Consider the following 21,441-nt stretch of genomic DNA (forward strand, 5'->3'; position numbering starts at 1 on the left):
GATATAAAAATATACATAACCCCAAGTTTCTCAACTGAAAGTCAGATAATGCTTTGCAACTTACAAGACATTTTTCAGACATTCTTCATTTCATTTTTACAATAATACATGATTTTGTTTTGTTTTTTAACCCCCATCTCTGAGATGAGAAAACAGAGCCTCAGCCACATGATAGTGACAGATGTCTGACTGCCTTTCACCAAAACCATTGGGCCACCTCATTCCCCAAGACTTAAACACTAAAGGCGTAGGAAACAACCTCTGACATCCCCAAACGGTGTAACATACCACTCCGGGGAATATTCTCTGGAGCCGGTCTGCTGCAGCCAGGGCCTTGGGCTTGCCACCAGCTAGGCAATCTTCAAATTCATAGAGAGGCTGCCTCACAGGATTGGAGTAGGAGATCTTGGCATTGTCCACAAACGTGATGTGTCTGACGCCCCACCCCTGCATGGAAACAGTATATCATGGTGTGTTTCTGATGAGCGTTTCACAGGGTATCTCTGTTGGAGCAGCTTGAGAACCTCAAAATATAGGAAACTTCAGAAATTGAATTGTGCAAATTCAGTTTTTGATAAATAGAACATCAAGCTCCTTTAAAAGACAAAGTAATGATATACCCCAGTGCTTGGTTTCCTGTGGTAATGAGACTGAGAAATGTCCGAGTGGCTCTGACTAATTCGTTGCATACTTGACAGAGGCACAAGAAAAAGATTTGAAAGTTAGCCTCCTAAGAACCGTCTATGTTGCTGTCTGAAAAGAATTAGCAGTAGACCCCAATGTCCTTGCTTTCCCTTAAGGAATAATTAAGTACAAAGAACAGCTCATTTTATAATAAAACTCACTTAAAGCTTGAATTAATTCCTCAAAAAAAATAAGTTATTTCTCATTGTCTAACACTGTAGAAGATTATGGATTATTTTTCCAAGAGGCAAAAGCCTTAATAATCCAGAATATAGGGGATGATTCTATATTCTCAGAAATAGTTTTCATGATTTCATACACTTCAATTACATGTCCTATAAAGTCTTATAGAACCACATAATTTTAAAGTTGGGTAGGATCTCTAAAATCCTTAGTCCAATTACTTTGTTTTACAGATATGGAAACTAGAGCCTAGGAAAGATAAGTGACTCACCTAAGGTCATAGATCTAGTTAATGGTGGGGAAAGAATGAGACCCTCAGAGTTGCAACTAAATGAAGATGCCTACTTTTTGGGCAGTGAGGTTGTGTGGGGGGTAGGCGTGGTGTATTTCAGTAGATCATAAATAAGCATAATACTCTAAGAGAAGCTCTGCTATGATTAGCTATAAAGCTAAGATTCTGCTCTCTTATTTCAATATCCTTCTATTAGGGACCTTGAAACTCAATTAGACTGATGATTTTAGGGGGATAATCAATGAAGACCCAGGATTTGTTTTCAGGGTTGAGAAAGGCCAGAATCCATTCTTTCAAAAGCCTAGTTTAGATTGGCTGTTTGTTTTAAAGCCCACTGATAACTTTTGGTCTACTCACCCAGTTTGTAAGTTACTTTCATCAGCCAAGTAATCTACCATGGATGGGGAATAAAAGTATGGAAAATCCAAAAGTCACTTGTGCTTATTTTGGGGATAATATTTCTAAAGTATTTTTGCATTCCTTAAAGCAATGCTGAGTGGATAGCAAGGGCGGCAGTCTGGGAACATGCTGGGTAGTGGGAAGAAAGCCAGATAAATTACAAACATGCCACAGGCTAGTTACATGCGGGTGGACTTTCACACTTTTGGCTTCCTGGAATGCTACACAGTTTAAATGGCTAATCTGCAAAGATTAAAGAAAATTACAATACTCAATGCTGGTGAGGATGGGGTGGGAAAAACCTGCTTTACTGGTTGAGAATGTAAACTGGTATCATTTTTCTGGAAAGCAATTTGGCAACGTTTCTAGGGTCTTTAAAATGTTCACATCCTTTGACCTACTTCCAGCAATCTATCCTAAGGAAATACGTCCAGCAATCTAACCTAGGAAATAATCTGAAATACTGACAAAGATGTCATCACGAAGATGTTCTTTGCAACACAATTTATAGTTACGTAAAAATTTATACTTATGTAAAGAATTGGAATCAATATTAATGCTTAACCTTAGGGGAATATGTTAGTAAATTATGTTTCATCATACAAGAAGGCATATTCTAAAGCCTTTGAAAAGGCCTAATAAACATCCTTTATAATGACATGGGAAAATGTTTACAGTGTTAATTGATAAAAGCAGGAGACATTACTATATATTAAACAAGGTTTTAAAATATACATTAAACAAACACTGAAAGAAAATAAGTGAAGAAGTGGTAGGAAAATGGGTACCTCCTTTACCTGCTTTATAACTTCCATACTTTACAAATTTTCTATAATGGGTCTATACAGACTATAATTTTAAAAAATGTTAAGAAAACCTAAGCACCTATTTCTAGAAGCTAGGGAAATAATAATAAAATAAATTCCACAAAAAGAGGAAAAAATAAATGTAAAAGTAGATATTAATGAATCTAAAAGCAAAACAGAATAAAAATTATAGAACTAATAAATAAATCAAGGATCTAGTTCTCTGAAAAGACTGATAAAATAGACAAGCCTCTCTGGCAAGTCTGAAATAGAGAAAAAAAGGACAAAACATAAACTTCTAACATTAAGAATGTGGAAAGATTAAAAAGAAGAAAAGATTTAAAAGATGATTAAGAGACAATAGGTATTTTACGTCAATTAATTTTTAAATTTAGATGAACTGGGTTTTCTAGGACACCAACATGACCAAACTGACTCAAAATTAGTATAAAACCTAAACAATCAATATAGAAACATTAGTAAAAGTTCCTAGATTCCCTTCCATACCACCAACATAATTCCGAAAGGCACCAGGCCCAGCTGGATTTATAACTGAATTTTACCAAACCATCAAGGAACAGATAAGCCATACAGTTAAACTGTTCTGGAACATAGAAAAAGACAGAAAGTTTTAAGTTTACTTTATAAAGTTAGCATAACAGCTGTAAGATATACAAAGATACCACAAAGAAAAACATTACTATAGACAAACTTGACTTATGAACACAAATGTAAAAATTATAACGAAAACGTTACCAGTTGAATCCCAATGTATATTGGAAGAGTAAGATACCATGAACAAATACGGCGTATTCTAGGAATGCTCAACATTAGAATACTTTGAGCAGCTTGATAAATGTATTTGATAAAGCTCAACAATCCTTTCTGATGTGATCTCACAGTAAGCTAGAAATAGAAATCATCTTCCTTAACTTCTAAAAAGAGCACTTAACAGAAACCAGTATCAAAATTAAAGGTGAAGGGGACGGCCTGGTGGCTCAGGCAGTTGGAGCTCTGTGCTCCTAACCCCAAAGGCTGCTGGTTCAATTCCCACATGGGCCAGTGGGCTCTCAACCACAAGGTTGCCAGTTCGACTCCCGCAAGGGATGGTGGGCTGTGCCGCCTGCAACTAGCAACGGCAACTGGACCTGGAGCTGAGCTGCGCCCTCCACAACTAAGACTGAAAGGACAACAACTTGAAGCTGAACGGCACCCTCCACAACTAAGATTAAAAGGACAACAACTTGAGTTGGAAAAAAAAGGCCTGGAAGTACACACTGTTCCCCAATAAAGTTCTGTTAAAAAAAAAAATGTAAAGGTGAAAACAAGAGTTTTCTAATCAAGGTCAGCAACAAAACAAAGATGCCAATTCTCAACTGCTATTCCTTCTATGGAGTCCTAGCCAATCATAGAGATATAAATGTTGGTGAGGAATACTTATCAGCTTATAAAATTCAAAAGAATCAAATGAAAAACTATAATAATTCAGAGAACTTAGAAAGATGGCCACATAGAAAATAAGCATTCGAAACTCATTATTTTTCCTATATCCCAGTAACAGTCAACTGGAAATTTAATGGGATAAAATATATCTAAAAGAAAAAAAATCATTAAATATGTAGAAATAAACTAGATAAGACATGTGTGAGACCTATATAAAGAAAATGCTAGCTACAGAAAAACAAGATGTTCTAAATAATTGAAATGCTTCTGGAACTAAGGATCAATATTGTAGAGGACAATCTCTCCCAATTTATCTATTAATTCATTGTGATTTCAATTAAAACTGTGAGTAGGAATGGAGGAATAAAGAAATGGAACAAAAGAACAAAATAGAGAACCCATAAAGAGACTCAGGTATATAAAGAGATTTAGTATTTGACACAGGTAGAAAAATGGTGATTTGTATTATTGAATAAATGCCATTAAAACAAATGACTATTCATTTTGTGAAAAAGAAGTTAGATCTTTACCTTTCATCATATAACAAAAATAGATTCCACATTGATAAAGATCTACACATAAAAACAAGAGCGATTTAAACCATAAAGGAAAAGACTGACATATTTAATCACAAAATTCAAAAAAACTTTTGTATAACTAAACATACCTTAAATAAGTTGAAAAAAATATTTGCATCATATAACAGAAAAAGGTTGATATCCATAATAAAAAGAACTTCAAATCAATAAAAGAAACACAACCCAAAGGACACGAATACAAAAAATGAAATTCACAAAAGAAATAAAATTAAAGACTTACCTCACTAATTAAAGAAATGCAAATTTAAAAGCTCTGTTTCACACATGTTTCTAGGAGTACAGACTAGTATAATGTTTTTGAAAGGTAACTTAGATTGGGGAAAAATATATATATATATACTGGGGGTGCCAAAAAATATATACAAGTGGACACTGGTCAATGTTGCTCAAGCCGTAATCAGTTCGCCGTAATCAGAAGTGTCGGGACACTGATGGTAACCACTTTGAGCACCTCTTGTAATTGCAGAAGTCAAACATGACTTGTGTTTATCTTTTGTTATTGATATATATAGAGTATTACAATTTTAATATAGTTTTCCTCTCTTAAAATGTGTCTACATTTTTTGGCACCCTCTGTATATAAGTATAAATTGAACATTCTCTTTAATATAACAATTCTACTTCTGGAGCTATTTTCCTAAAGAAATAATCCTATGAATATGTAAAGATATAAATATAAAAATGTCATTTCATCAGCACTTCTAAAGGAAAAATATGCTGAAACGGATTAAATAAACAGAGGACTAGTCATACAACAAAATACTACATATACATAATATGGAATATACAGGAAGAGAGCCATAATTATTTTTCTATTAAGTCAAAAATAAAAACCCATTCTAGATAGTATGCTATGATGCAATTTTTGTAAATATAAATAAATAAATAACAGCAAAGATGACAAATGTCTCTATGTATACGCCTACAAAAACTTCAGGGAAAGATAACGCTGTATTTCAATCTGCTTAATTCTGGAAAATGGAACTTGGGATGGGAGTGGAGGGAGACTTTTTGTTTCTACTTTATGATAAAAACATGTATTCCTTTTATAATTAAAAAGATACTAAGAAAAGGAAAAAGGAAGGAGAGAGGGAGGAAGAAAGGGAAAGGGACATCTGAGAGGTGGAAGGCAATCAAGTAGAGTAAAATAGGAAGAGAAGCCACAATTTCAAAGGTACCATTCAGCCCCCACAAACTTACCATCAGTGTCCTAGCAACGTTACAACCCAAGGTGCCAGCTCCAAGCAGCAGACATCTGGCAGACACAACTTTGTCTAAGTCCAAAGTCGGCACCAGTCTCCAACACATCAATTTGAGATTTAGATCCACTGATGACTCAGCTAACCTAGAAAATGAGAGAATTGTTTATTTATTCAGTCAATCACTCCTTTATGTCCCAATCTTGTTCCTTTTTGATAGAAGGTAGCTGTATGAGAAACCAAGAAATAAATACTACAGAAATTAGGATCAAAGGGAAAATAAGATGGAGCCTGAGGGCAAGTGGGGAGGAGAAAGGTTACTGTGCAAAATGCATGCCATTGTAGCCCTCTGCAATTGTGAGTGATACTGAGCTCCTAGCAGCCAAGGTGAAAAGGGAAATACGACTGGTAATAGGAGTCATTCTGTCCATAAATAAAAACACACCAGCTGCTTGAGAGAAAAGTTTTTCCTAATACTGAGAACAGAGAAATTTTTTCTAAGTTCCCTCAATAAAGGATGTACTTACACCCTCCCTTTAATACAATACTGGTTTCTGTGAAATATTTCTTATAATGTCCTTCAACATAGGCTAACACGACAAAATTAAAGGGCAATGAATAAACGACTCAAAGGTGGTGCAGGTACACGGGTCTGAAAGTCTGAGCTTGAAGCAAGAACAAAATTTAGAATGTCTAGATGAACAGTTGACCTATGTGCCCTTCAGATATTCGTCATTCACATTAATGCCAGTAACCAAATTTAAACTAAGAATTAGGCAGCAGAGTGCCATAACACTCACTGCTCATGTGAATGGCACCCCCTGGATGGAACTGGGCAACGCCATTGGCCTCCCAGGCCCTGGTGTGCAAAAGCCCCACAGGAGAAAACATCTTCCAAAACATACCTTTTAGGGTCCATACATTCACTGAGGTTTACCATCCTGGGTCCCATGCCTCCTTTCTGGTTCTTTTCCCATCCAACTGCTTTGGGACAATCTTAAGCAAATAAAATAGTAAGTTTAATGAAGGAGGGAAGAACAAAAACAAATACGTCAAGCAGCAAGAAGGCCTGTGTACTGGAGAAGCTTTTAGTGCACTTCTTTCTCAAAGCGGTTCTCAGGCCTGAATTTGTACCTCCTTGCCTCAGTTGGTCCCCATCTTCCTTGGCTACGAGGAATCTTGTTTAGAGGCCAGGAGACCTGAGTGTAGACTTCTCCTGTAGAAGAAGCTTCTGAAATAGCCCTCATCTCTAGCCTGAGTTGCTCTGACTTCTGCAGTTACTGGAAGTTGCTCAAATAAAGACAATCATATTTGGGATTCATATAACGCTGGGGAGGGTTCACTATCTCAGGAGACAGGCTGGTGTGATGGCAACATAGTCTGTCCCTTCTGTTCCTCATCCTCGCAGTGTCCCTCTGCTCAGTCACTCAGCTCCATCACTGCGTATCTATCTACCTGTGGGCACATCACAGTCCAAGAGGCCTGTCCCTTTGTTAAGCTGCCCTCCCCTCTAAGATCCCCTTATCCGTTCAGACTTTCCCTTCCCCTGACTTCTCTTTCCTAACCTCTGCTATGGGTGCCTCTGTAACTCCAATTCCAGCAGTTCTCAATGTGTGCCCTCTATGATGCTCTGAGAGGATAAGGCTCCTGAGGCTAAGAGACGTGGGAAATGCCTCTAGACCCATATCTATGTTCTCTATCTGCCCCTTACCACCGCCCAAACCTGGAGATTCACCTCACACATGAGGGGGACAAAAGCTCTAAAAAGCCTGCAATTAAATTAAATTAAAGGAACCTTAAATTAAAGGAATCACGTGATTTGACTTGGCTTTGTAGTTCCCAGACTTACCTGATCTAATGCTCACTATCTCCCTCCCTCACTGGTAACACACTCAGGGCAATGCAGCTCTATCCTACCGCTGCAAAATCTCGTAAAAACCTCCGTTGCTCTATAGCATATTCATGCTCCCTCCTCACCTTAAAGGAAATAAATGTGGCTGCCTGTGGGGTGCAGCCACTCTCACAGTCCCCACATCTCAGGACCTCGGTCCTTTTCTTACCGAATCCATCAACTCCTTCTCAGGGAATGCACCCAACCACAACCTACCCTCCCAGGAGCCCCTCCAACGTCTGCCTGAAATAAATCCCTGACGGAACAGAAACTCCTTGACTTAAAAATATTGAATGTCAACTGTAATGGAAACATTTAAAAAGGAGGGGGAAAGTGAAGGGGAATAAGAGGTTCAAATTTCCAGGCATAAAACAAGTAAGTCATGGGGATGTAATGTACAGCATAGGGAATATAGTCAATAATACTGTGACAGCGTGGTACAGTGTCAGATGGTTGCTGGGCTTTTCATGGTGATCACTTCTTTAGGTATATAAATGTTGAATGACTAGGGTGTACAACTGAAAGTATTATAATATTGTATGTTAGCTATACTTTAATAAAAATCTTTTTAAAAAACATGTACAGGACTACTGAGAGAAATTTTGTTTGTTTCTAATTATATGCCGGTGTTCTTTGGCTATCCTCCTACTTTTAGATTTCTATCAACACCTCTATTTTCCTTTCCTTGGGAACTTTTTAGCTTTGTTTTTCAAACAGTATTGCTTAATATAATTATGGAATCTATAATTATGATTTCATTTACACAATCTTTCCTTTGTGAAGAGAAAAGATGGGATAGGATGACCAATGGAAAATCATGGGGCCAATTATCCTCGAAAGCTACTTGGGCCCCAGTTTGGCTGGGGGCATCATTCACAGCAAGAAGCCAAGAAACACATGTCCCTTTTCGTTTTAACTGAGGCCTCTGGTGTGGTCCTATTTTTAATGTCATGAAAAATTAAAACTAATATAACAGATTTGAGTTCTTAAAAAGTTTAGAGACTTCAAAATTCTTTTTCTGGGAAAAAGAGTTCAGACCTGTTACGAAATCATATTTTGTTTGATTTCCTTACTATTCTTATGTTAAATAAAAATGCTTCTCTAATATATAGCACGAGAAACTTGACTAGAACACTCTAGTACTGTAATCCATAACTCCAGCCCAAGCTTTATCCTGTTACAGATAAGAAATCATAAAGCAGAAACAAAATGTCATTTCAGATAAAAACATCTCTGTACTCAAAATGCTTTAGCCATGTCTTGAAAACTTGAAAAATTAGATGTATTTTCAAGTTATTGACAGTGAAAAAAATACTATATATGACAATATTTAATCTATCATATGTGCCTCCAGTAAACTACATCTACAAGACATACCCCAAATTAATGAGAAAATATTTTTTAGGGGAAACTTAGGATCTGTTTTCCCACAGTTGGGCAACCAGGAACACGTCCAAGACAGAAATTAAAATGCAGGCCCTCCCACTCTCGGCTGTGTCTGCTGCCTCCTTCAGCCAGTTGCCAGAATACTCTTTGTATCAGCAATTGAGAGTGGGCTTGGCTATATCATGAGGAGCAAAAGGAGGTTTAGGACATTTAAAATACTTGTTATACCATTGCCATTGCAACTATGGGATGTCTTAGAAATACTAAAAAGCACTGCCATAATCATACCTTCCCTTCATATGATGATATAAAATAACTATAAAGTTTTATTATAAAATTTAATTTACAATTAAGAGGGGAAATACTAAATCACATGAAAAAGAAAACTGTCTTCCCTAAACAATCTATACTCAATATCAAGCATAAAAAAGATATATTGAAGGCATCATTGGACTATGGAAAACCTCTTTTTCAAATGGAAATCTACAGAGTTTCCTGGGTTTGCCAGCTTCACCAAGTATCAGCGATATTATTGGGAGTGGGGAATAAGAGTAATTCAGCGCCTTTATCTTAAAAATGGAAAGAACAGTGCCTTCCCCAAGAGTGGGTGGCAGGATTAAGTGAGTGAAGCACGGAAAGTGCATGGCGGTCTGCCAGGTATAGACCAGGTCCACATTACTTGTTAGCTAACCTCATTCCCCTAGAACCACCTATCCTCAAGCTGTGGCTTAATAAAACAAAGGTACAGCGTGTAAGTTAACATCACATGGAAGCTATTTTAGAATGTGCCAGAAGAGGGTGCCAAATCAAATGCAAATCTCTGAAGACAGCAGAGGGGCAATGAATTTCTTAAGGCTCTAAACTAACAACTAAACAGTTTCCTCCTTTGCTGACCAAGCAGTTCTCTGTCAATCCTTCTGAGAAGTCTTTTTAAGACATTTATCAGTGCTGCAGCAAAGCATCACTGATAAAATGTCATCAGAGTCAATCCTGGATCCCTTTGACTTCTGCACTCGAGAAATGGCATCTCAGAGGAGATTTTAACACTTCCCCACGCCCCCCACACACTTTAAGGCACATGATCTGTGGATTAAAGAAAGTAATGTGCCTTGGAACCATGTGGATGTTGCAGGGAACAAATTAAACAATGTATGTAAAAGTATTCTGGAAAGCATATAAGTCAGAAAAATCTGTGGGATCATTGTGGAGAGTGTTGGGCTTAGTGTGAGACAGGAAATTAACATAAATTAGAATTTATGAAGCACCTATAACATGCTAGACATTGTGTTCTGTCTTTTACTCAGGTAACAGATTCCTCACAAGAAATACTTCATGAGGTGAGTACTATTAGTACTCAACCTTCGGTACGTGTTCTCTGTGACATGTATATAAATATAAATGTATGTACATATACATACATACACATACATATCTATATAAAATGTCTGTGAGCCTAAGTTTCCTAATTTATGAAAAGGAGATAATAGCTGATGTCTAACCACACAGGACTAAATGAAGAATATTAAATGTGGAAAGAGAAATGCTCACTGGTTTACCGTATGGAGACTAGAACCACACATAACTTTAAGTTTGTAACAAATAGATAGTAAGGGCATTAATACTTCATTCTTCCTTGAAGGGGCAGGCATAAAGATTTTTATCTTAAGCCAAAAACAAAAACAAAACTAGAGGGGGGAAAAAGAAAACATCCTTAAGATTGCCTGGAGGAAATTTCTTGGGGGCAATCTTTGCCTTTGTCCCTGTCTGAATAGCAGAGCTGCCCTCTGTTCAAGGGAGGTGTTCCCAGTGGAAAAGAGGTAGGAGACGTACTTTTCTATTCCTTCTGCTGCCTTTGTGAAAGGATGAAAGGAAAGTTAAACCTGACTTGGTTTCTGATAAATGATAATTACATGCATTCTCAAAGACTGGAAAGGCAAATTACCTGGGCTAAACGCCATTTCTGGAAGCTTCACTTCAAAGAGTATGCTGTGGGTGATCTCTCTGACCCCCTGCATGGTTCGGTCCCGGAAGCAGAGAATTTCAACAGATGGGAAACAGCTACTCCTGGTGTCAGGCCCGGATTTTATTTTATTTTTATTTTTTTAAGGAAAGAAAAGAAAGAGCTCACATAAGAACTTCAGAAAACCCAGCTGGAGAGAATTCAGTTCATTGTAATTATGCTTCCTTGACACCCTTGGGCGATGGCCTTAACCGGTGAGAGATTTTGAACACATCCACGTATGCTGCCTTTGTCTAAGTGTTTAGAGGCTGAAGGCTGAATAGGCTGTGATTTCTTTCTAGGTGAGTTTTATACAACAATCACACGGCACATAAATACTTCTGACAAATGAATCTTAAATGCAGGAGAACAAAAAATTTCTCGAGACATTAAAAAGAACCTCTGAGGCATGCATGGGTTCTTCTGGTCACCCTTCTCTCCATCTGAACTTAAACCTCTGAAACCAGACCTCTGTCAGCAGTTAGGAACCCCATTTGTGCCACATAGACTGACCACCTGGGTAAGTAACTATAACCATTGTCCCTCTGAGGACAATCTAGAACTTAGCCATCTTCATGTTTTTTTCAGTAAACATTTTTACTTGAGTAAAGCAGACACAAAGACAAGTGCACAAATCTTAACTGTAAAGGAGCTTGTCTCATGGCTTCTCCCAGTTATTAATCACCTCCTTCAAAAGTAACTACTACTCTAACTTCTAAGTTCATAACTTTTGCCTGTTTTGACCTTCACGTAGATGGAATCATAGAGTATATATTCTTTTCATATCCCACTTATTTCATTCAACATTGTTTTTTCAAACTCACCCATATGGATACACGTATCGGTAGTTCATTCAGATTCACTACCATGTAACATTCCATTGCAACGAATACACGATTTATTACCCATTTCCTTGTTGAGGGACATCCGGGTTGCTACCAGTTTTGGGTTATCAAGAATAACGCTGCTCTAAACATTCCTGTATATGTGTTTTGCTTGTATCTGAGAGAACATTTATGTGTGTTACATACCTGAGAGTGAAATTGCTGAGCTATAGATATTTTTAACGTATATATCTATCTCTATACTGAGATAGATACTGCCAGTTTTCCTGCAGTGTTTGAGAGTTCCAATTGCTCCACATCTTCAACACGTGGTATTGTCATTTTTTAAGTCATTCTTGTGGGTAGGTGGCAGTATCTTATTATTTCTATTAATGAGTAGTATCTCATTATATTTTATTTCCTTGATAACTAATGATGTTGAGCATCTTTTCAAATGTATATTAGCCTTTTAGATACCCTCTGTTTGAATTATTTCAGGGTTAGATAAAAGGAGGTTGGTAGCAACAGGAAAATCCTATCTGACAGCAACCCAAACAGCTGAAGGGAGGGCTGGAGCATTTCAGGGTTGGGACCACTGGCTGTTTGCCCTGCCGTAATCTAAAACATCTTTAGTACAGCATGATCAGTCTGCAGCAATGTAACAGACCTGCGTAGGGGCTCCCCATTGATGGAAATTGGATCACGACTGGTTTATTGATTTATTATCTGGTTTCTGTGCCAGAAAGAAAATAATGCATTTGGGAAAACAGATACCGATAGAGGCAGACACACCGTCAAAAACATATAGACAGACAGACTGACAGATACACAACATACACACACACGTAAATACCATCTGTGGGCTGCTAGGACCAAAAAATTCCTCAAAGGCCATCCAGGGTACTGGGCTAAGTTACAGGGATCATACACACCAATGGTTACCTGTGAACAGAAAAGACTTTTTGAGTGAGTCAAATACCATGTCAGATTCACAAGACAGATCTTGCTAATACTTCCTCTTCCGTTTTGATGCTGTTCTGCAAAAACATTAACAATCAGACACCTGGTGAAGGGCGAAAGGGCAGAGAGGAACGCAAAATGATGTCACACTAGACAATAGAACTTCTTGATGGCAGGAGCTGTCAAGTTCTTCTCTGCACCCCTGTACCTTGCACTGGACCTGGCAGAGAGTAGGAACTAGATACATTTGAAAGGGAGAAAGACTGAAAGGAAGACAGAAAGGGAGAGAAGGGAGGAGGGAGGCAGGGAGGACTGTCAACTCTCAGGGCTCACATAGAGAAAATCCTCTCTTAAAAAGACATAATCTGTGAAAATGGCTAATTTTTATATAACAAGAAAAATCAAAGAAGGGCCACTACCATTGTAAGTCTATAGTCAGATCAAATTAAACAGACAGATGCCCCTGATTGCTGACACACTTTTCCTCCCACTCCCCTCTCTCCATCTCCCAAAACTTAACCTCCGTCTGGAAAACTTCATTCAACTTCAACTACCGTTTGTTCAGTCGATGACTTTCCTTGGCGGAGGCAGCCATTCTGTCCTCTCGGCTTCCATAGCTCTTTGTACAACTGAACATCACATTTTTCACTTTTTCTGTCTCCTTCCTCTCAAAAGACAAAGCACACCGAGCACCTGCCTTTTGATTTCTAAATACCCTTCTCCAATAAAAGGAATCAGGGCTCCTTGGACACATGGCTACTTCCAGGGCTGAGGCAGGGGAGAAAACAGGATGAACTTGGAGCACCTTGGATACCAGAAAGGAAGGAAGTGCTCAATAAACAAAAAGATGGTGGAATGTCAAGGGGACACCAGCACCAATTGAAAAAGCTCTCAGTGGCCAAGGCTGGACCAATAAGGGCAACAAAATAACGCACATAGTATTGGATTATAACCCACAGTATAAAATAAGTCTCTATGAGTCCATTCGGATACACGTAAACAATGGGATAAATAAATACATGAAGGTAAAGGGACAAGTCTTCCTTCCTTACAGAAGATGTCCAAACAATATATGTAGATACTGCCCACTCCAGGAGTGGGGCTTCATCCTTCTCTTCCTTGAGAGTGAGCCAGACTTAGTGAATCACATCAAAAGAAAAAAAGTAGTAATTTACCGTGGAGAAATCTGGCAAACACTACTTTAACCAAGTGATCAAATTTAACATCACGGGCATGCCTTGTGGATATCAGGTCCCCCCTAATATGATGTGGTGAAAAGGGCACTTCACCTCAGTGGTATTCTTTCCAAAAACCCATAATCCCAGTCTAATCATAAGGAAACATCAGAGAAACCAAATTAAGAGGCAGTCGACCAAAGTAGCTGACCAGTACTCCTTAAAACTGTTAAGGTCATCAAAACCAAGGAAAGTCTGAGAATCTGTCACAGACCAGAGGAGACCAAGGAGACCTGATGACGTTACTGGAGAAACTGTTGGAATCTGAATAAAGTCTCAAGTTTAGTTTATAATAATGTACTAATGTTGGTTTCTCAGTTTTGATAAATGTATCACAGTAATGTAAGGTGGGTGACATTAGAGAAAATTGAAACAGGGTGAAGGTACATGGGAACTCTAGGCACGATCTCTGCAACTTTTCTGTAAATCTAACATTATTCCAAAATAAAAAGTTTATTTTAAAAAAAGAAGACAATGAGCATCTAGAGAAGAGAGAGTATCTCCCCATGATCAGTTCATAGACACATACCAAATACTTAGGGAATGCTTGCTGAATAACTAAAAAGGATGGATGGGTGGATGGATGGGTGGATGATAGATGGGTGGGTGGATGGATGGATGGAAGGATGAAAGGAGGGAGGTAGAAGAGATGGCTGGCAGAGAACCATAAGTTATACACAGGTTTCCATTACAGGTGTAGCTGTGGGTTAAATAAAAACATGGCAGGTAAGCTTTTGGTTACTCTAGATCCAGCTAGTTCTGTAAGAATGGGATCAGCCCATATATTTACCACAGTACTGAGCACAGTGTCAGCCATAAGGAAGGTACTTAACCAATATTCAGATGAAAGAAAGACAGGAAAAAAGGAAGGGAGGGAAGTGGAGGGGAGGGGAGGACACAGGAGGAGAAGGGAAGGAAGAAAAAGGTAGGAAGGTAGGGAAGGACGAAAACATAACACCACCATCGAGAGAGAACCACTATTGACATCTTGGTGTGTAACTTCCCTCAACTTTATTCTTTACATACATGTTTTTATTATTACAACTTTTAAACAAAAACAGGGTCTGTGATGCGGGGACTCAGCTCCCACTGCCTGCACAAGAACGCAGGACATGGTGAGGCCAAAAAGGAACAACAACGGAGCCATAGATAAGGGAGTCACACCACTATATTCTGGAAGGCAGCCGGTGGAGACACAAGAAGCAAACATCCACCAGTTACCCCAGCAAGGGGTCTTCCTGCACCAGTGTCGCTGGCAACCAGGCGAGACACAGGAAGTAGGATCCACACAATCTGCACCATCCGCAATCTGCTCACTAACTGCACTTGCTAGCCACAATCCGCGCCTGCTAGCGCAGCCACGGCCGTTATATTAGTGGCTAATGGCTAACGGGTTACAGCTGATGGCCATCTACTACTCCAGCCAGCACCTTTCCACGTGAGGTTGAGAGCCTGGAAACTGCTCTCTGGGACTCCGTTCCTACAGGCTCACACTATACTGTTTTATACCTCTTATTCTATTGTAAACTCTCTTCCATGCCAATAAATGTCATTCTACAACCATGCTCAGTAGTGGCTGAATGGCAGTCCATTGTATTGATGTCCACAATTTTTTTCTATTTCTTATTGAAAGACAATTGAGTCGTCTTCATCTGTGCTCAATAAATCTCTGAAAATGAGTTTTACTATTGTCTTATCAGATAATTACTGCACTATCTCAAAGATATTTTTTATAAACGTTTGCTGCCTTCTCTGCTATAAATTTTCTTATTCCTAAAACTGAAGCTTTTTGCCTAGATGCATTTTCATGTCTGAAATGCAAATAGATTCATATTTAATGCAATACAAACAGATTCATATGTATGGCCATCCTTTCAGGAAATACAGGATATCTTTATTTGAGATTTCCTTTCTCACAGGGAGATAAAACATCAGCAGCTAGGGAGCTTTTAAAAACAGAGCTCGCAGAGACTAATCTGAGCATCGCCCCTTACTCAATGAGTGGCCTGAGGCAAACTAGTCCACTCCTCCAGGCCGCAGCTTGGTTTCTGTGACTCACGGGGGAAATAATAGTACCTGCGTCACAGAGGTGTAGTGAGGATTAAATGAGATGATCCTGAACCTGAAAAGCCCTGCTCATAGCCCCACAGAGACCTTGTGCTACTCACGTCGTTATGAGCGATGCGAATCTCCAGAGGTGAGCCTAGCCATGTGTGCCTGTAATTCTGAACATGCCCGAGTAATTCTGACGCGGTTGGTCCAGTGCACAGGCCATACAGAAGGTGGTCTTGTAGACAAAAGCAAGAACATCCGTGGGGCTAGTTCGCATTACCTTGAGAACTCTGGTGTGACTCGGTCTCCCCACGCTACCAAACTGTGCTGTGTGCACCAGCAGCATCAGCACCACTGGGCCCTGTCAGAAATGCAGAACCCCAGGCCGTCCGCAGCCCTGCTGGACCCGAGTCTGCACTTGAGCAAGGATCCGGGGGGTGCCCATGCTCACTGCAGTTGGAGGGTCGCCACTCCAGTCCTCATCCTTCTCTAGCCCTGGTTCTCACATTTGAATGCATGTGGGAATCGCCCTGACAGCTTTCAAAAATCCTGCTGCCTGGCCCCACTTCCTGAGGTTTTTCCACTGGTGTGGGGCGCAGGTTGAGTATTAGCTGTTTTAAAAGCTCCTCAGGGGATTCTAATGTGCAGACACGTTGCAAATCACTGCTTGAGCATCTGCAATAGTTTCTCAAAGTGTGGCCACCACCGACCACCTGCATCAGAATTTCCTGGGAAGCTCTTTGAACTTGCACCACCCTGACCCAACCCCAGAGTACTGATCCCTAAGTACTGATCCCTAAGTACCGATACCGGGATGTTCAGGGCCCTCCCCATGTGCCTGTCCTGTACACTATCATTTCTGCACTAGCTGCCTGGAGTCTAAGGAGGAGAAAACAAGTGCTTGTTTAAAACAGGTTTCACTGCACCCTATATTTTCCTTATGGTAATGGATTATTTGTTGAACCTTTGTATTTTCTTGGTTCAAAGGCACCATAGATTATAAAATGCACTTTCAAATTGGACAGAAAAAAAAGGGGGAAACATTACCACATTGAATACACACAAGAACTGTAAGAAATTCCTGACTTGAGAAAATTTATGAAGAAAAAAAGCATTTGAGAATGGAGAAAATACAGGACACATTTCACGTGTTTCTCTTGCTGGTCTACAAGCTCCGTGGGGGCAGGAGCAGCCTCTGTCACATTCATCTTCCCATCTCTAGTAGCTGGCACAGTACCTGATGCTCAGCAAATATTTGTTGAATAAATAACAGAACTGGTCCATTTCTATAGGCCCCAATATACGAAAAGCTCTCCCCTCTCCCCCATGGTGGGCAGGTAACCTGGGAGGCAGCTGGAGGAAGAAAGGTGATGTCTGACCAACAGAGACCTGAAGCTTACATATAAAACCACGATGCAGCATTTCAGCCAGTTCCTTTTCCTTTTCCAACATGGCAGGTCCTCCATTCAATGATATTTAACACTGGGATCCTCCTGGTGAGAATGTGAGAGTGTGGTCTAAAACAGGATTGCCTACGCGAAGCAAGAGAACTCTGAGAATGAGATCTCTGGCCTACAGCTCCCTCGGAATAAGGAAGTTGTCTTCCTGGAGTTTTTCTGGTCCAGTTGGCCACCGCCACCACCTGAAACACCTTTTTATTTTGTTTCCCTCAATCGTGACAGACTGTATCTGTTAGACAAACTACACTTACTAAGGAATCATTGCTTCAATTTCTTTTTCTTTTTTAAGTTCATCAAAGGCACTTACAACTCTGTTACCTCGCAAGGAAAGGGGAGGAAGGGAGAAGCTGACATTCCACTTCTGTAACATGTGAGACAGGTTAGAAGGAGAAAAGGGCCTGATGCAGTGAAAACACCAACAACAATAACACTGGCTGGAGCATCAGCAGGTTATGTACTCTAATCCTGTAGCGAATTGATTTTAAGAACTTGGGAAAGTTCTTTCCTCCCCTGTAAAATGAAGGGGGTGAATCATTTTATCTCAAAGGATTCCTTCTAACTCCTGAATGAGTGAACTTTAGAGAAACTTCAAAGAGAAACAAGTCCTACATAGGTTACAAAACAACACAGACTAAATTAAGGTTTAATTTTATGGGGTGTCTAAAGGCTATTTAATTTTCACCTTGATAGAACCTAGACAGCACCAATCCAGAAAAGTCCATTCATATAGATTCTAAATTTCAATTTTCAAATATGACTCCATGAACCTGGGCTCTTACTAAATGTCCTGAGTTACTCTCATGCAACCCTCAGCAATTTACTTAACGTTTCTATGCCTTAGTTTTCTCATCTACAGGATAACTCTTGCCTGCACTTAGCTCAGAAACAAAGCAGACACTCAACAAATGGAAACTGTACCCCAACATAAATAAACTCTATTGTAGTAACTTCACTGACCTCTTTCTTCAGTTTAATCTATCACCATTACATAGTTATCTACAGTTTCAGATGATCTTTTCTTACATGGCAGAGAAAAGAAGGGGATAAGTTTCTAGTTTATCAAATATTCTCTGCGTCTAGCTTTTATCTTCTGCAAATGTGGAGTTGGGACTAAGTGGTATTTAAATTATGTAAATTAGAATGTTTATTTTACATACGATAAGTGGATGCCTAATTTCAAAGAATGAGCATACTTCCAACAAAGGCAATGAGGTAGGAAGGTACGAAGAAAAAAAGAAATATTTCTTTGAGCAGAAAAGATCAGGAATAAGTTCTTAGAGCAACATGACATAAGATGAGCTACAGAGCAGGAATGAATTGCCGATGAGAAACCTATCACGTATCCATTAAGGGAGGTCAGCGTGAAAGTGCTTTGAAGTAATTCCTAGCCACATAAAGCATGCATGAGTACAAAAGGCAAGCATCTGGATAGGAAAATGACAGAACCCATTTGACACTCGGTTGAATACAATTTACTATTCCTTTGAGTATTCAAAAGTGACTCCACCATCGTTAAGTGCCTTAGAAACGAAATCAGGAACCTCAGTCATTGAGGAATTAGTCAGCATAATACCAGGTAAGCCAGATTAACTATTTGGGTAAACGGATTTTATTTTTTACATGGCGATCAGAGCAATCATTGGAAAGGAGTTCTGGGTTCTAGAACTGGCTTTGCCACAAATTCATTGAGTGACAAATCACTTCCTTTTATAAACAAATCAGCAGAAAGAAGCAAAATGTGATTTTTTTTAAAAAAAACAACTTTGTTGAGGAGGTTGATGAAATAAATGTTCCTTTCCACTTGGCTGCGAACACAAAATTCACTCAGGTGGTCTAGTCAATGGTCTGGCTATGGTTCAGCCAACAACTGCTGAAAAAGTACAACGTGAGAAAGGAAAGGCGGCGGGGGGGGGGACTGTCAACTTGAGTGACTTGAGAAATTTCCACACTGATCCCATAAAACCTGTTTATCTGATAAATGACTATTACCCAAACATTTGATATAATAGGAAATGCACCAAAGATTACATGTTTTAAAAGTATGAGGGAAAAAAATTCAAATATCTGATGCACAGTGATGTCACAGATGGCTGTTAAGATGCAAAGATCGCTAAGTGAAAAAAGAACCCCGCTAGAGGCTTACCAATGCTATTGCTTCGTCCCAAGATTTCAAAGCCCTAGAATTAAAAGCTGATGTTGTTGAAATGACCAAACATTTCCCAAACATCCAATCTTCAATTACTGCCCTGAAGAAAGTAAAAGACTCAAGCTATTTTTCCCGATTGATAATGGGAGAGCGATTTGGGTGTTTTTAATGTAATCACAAGAGCTCTGTGTTGCAGCCATGCAGGACCACCATGACCATTAAGCGGAGTCAATATTTTACTGAGGGAAATAAGAACTTAAACAGGACCCATTTTCAACTGACCAAATGTATCAAAGTATATATAACATTCAATGCTGGTAAGGGTACACTGTTGGTAGGAGAGAAAAGTAGCAGTATAGTTCATTTATCTGCCAATGTTCTCAAAATGGGCACACAGCATTGTCCCAAATACAGGTGAGAAGCTATTTGTGATCATTTAGTGCGTCACAACTAGCATTTTTCAAAAAGATAAAGTAGAATAGAACATAGAGTACAGAGCATCTAGTAAAGCACTATTTTGTGAAAGTTTTGATTCAGTTCTGTTTGTGTGTGTATACATCTCAAGACACCCAGACGTGATCATTGAGTCATAATGCAACAGGTATTTTTAACTATAAGTGATAGTCAAAGAAGTTTGGCATGAAGCAATTGCCTTAATAACCATAAGTCATCCAAGAAATAGAGGAAATAAATAAAAAATGCATGTGCAAAGGCTCTGTGGCAGGACGACGCCTCAGAGTTGTGGCAGGGTATAAAGCAAGAGGGAATATGGACCACCTTGGGGCTGGATTTTCACAGGGGCCAGGCCATGGAGAGTCCTATATGCTATATTAGAGAATTTGGTTATTATTCTCAGAGCACAAGGAAGATGACATTGCTATGTTTCATTGGGAGAGTGACATGATCAGATTTGCTTTTCAAAGCATTGCTTTGGATGATATAGGGATGGATTGGAGGAAGGCCAGAGCAGACACAAGGAGCCCATCAGGAAGCTACAGCAAGAAAGCAGAGGAAAGATTGTAGCAGCTCAGACTGGGATGATGGCAGAAAAAATGCAAAGGAAGCAGACTGGGAGACGTTTAGGAAACAAAATCCACAGGATATGGGGGTGATACAGGACAGAGAGGTATTTGGCAGACTGCCCAGACTTCTGCCTCACGTGATTGGATGGCCGGCGGCATCATTCCAAGACTGATGCCCAGACTTGGGGCGAAGATCATGAGTTCAGCTTGGACATGTTGAATGTGAGGGGCTGGAAAAGACAAGCAGGCCGTTGGACAACAAGGTCTGGGGCCCGGAGGGGAGTCCAGAATGGAGGAGGCGGACACGAGACCCCCCAGAAAAGAAAACAGGCTGAAAAGGGAGAAAGCTGGAGGACGCCAACCTTTCCCACTCACACGTTAGGACACCAAGGCTCACAGGGGAACAGTGACTTCCCCAGGGGCTTCAAAGTCCTGGGAAGAGGAGGTGGCAGGGAAAGGAGGAAAACACAAAGCCAGAGCACAACTGCAGGAGTTCACACTACAAAGGATGCCTATTTTTTTTGTAGACTATGGTAAAAACCTGCAAGGAAAGTGCATGAATCAGGAACACTGAAGAGAAACTGGAATTATGTGAAAGAGGGTGAACTAGATTAATGAAGTAAAAGCAGGAATGACTTCAAGTGAAGGGACGCTTAGAGTTCACAAAAGTCTCCTCCCTTCTGTAATTAGACCAGCCCGCAGTGATCTCCCCCTCCTCTCAACATTCACACGTCAGGTGCCCACTGAGTACCCGGCACCCCACTAAATGTAGGGGACACAGTGTGGGGTAAAACATGATTTCTGTGCTAAAGCTGTTCACAGGCTGGTGGGGAGCGAGGGCAGGCAGATAGGCAAACCAAC

At 39.7% G+C, this 21,441-nt stretch overlaps 1 protein-coding gene across 2 annotated transcripts in view; it reads right to left on the reverse strand.

Moving 5' to 3' along the window:
- ATG7 (autophagy related 7) overlaps window positions 1–21,441 on the reverse strand; it is a 215,687-nt gene that overhangs the window by 159,633 nt on the left and 34,613 nt on the right. For both annotated transcript variants that reach the window (XM_033132876.1, XM_033132877.1), the window contains exons 8-12: window positions 12,559–12,647; window positions 10,825–10,946; window positions 6,511–6,601; window positions 5,607–5,751; window positions 289–447 (exon numbers count right to left, since the gene is read on the reverse strand). In XM_033132876.1, the coding sequence (XP_032988767.1) occupies window positions 289–447; window positions 5,607–5,751; window positions 6,511–6,601; window positions 10,825–10,946; window positions 12,559–12,647 (606 nt within the window). The remainder of the gene's footprint in view (window positions 1–288; window positions 448–5,606; window positions 5,752–6,510; window positions 6,602–10,824; window positions 10,947–12,558; window positions 12,648–21,441) is intronic.

This window comes from Rhinolophus ferrumequinum, chromosome 17, assembly GCF_004115265.2.
Source record: "Rhinolophus ferrumequinum isolate MPI-CBG mRhiFer1 chromosome 17, mRhiFer1_v1.p, whole genome shotgun sequence".
NCBI classification, from domain to species: Eukaryota; Metazoa; Chordata; class Mammalia; order Chiroptera; family Rhinolophidae; genus Rhinolophus; species Rhinolophus ferrumequinum.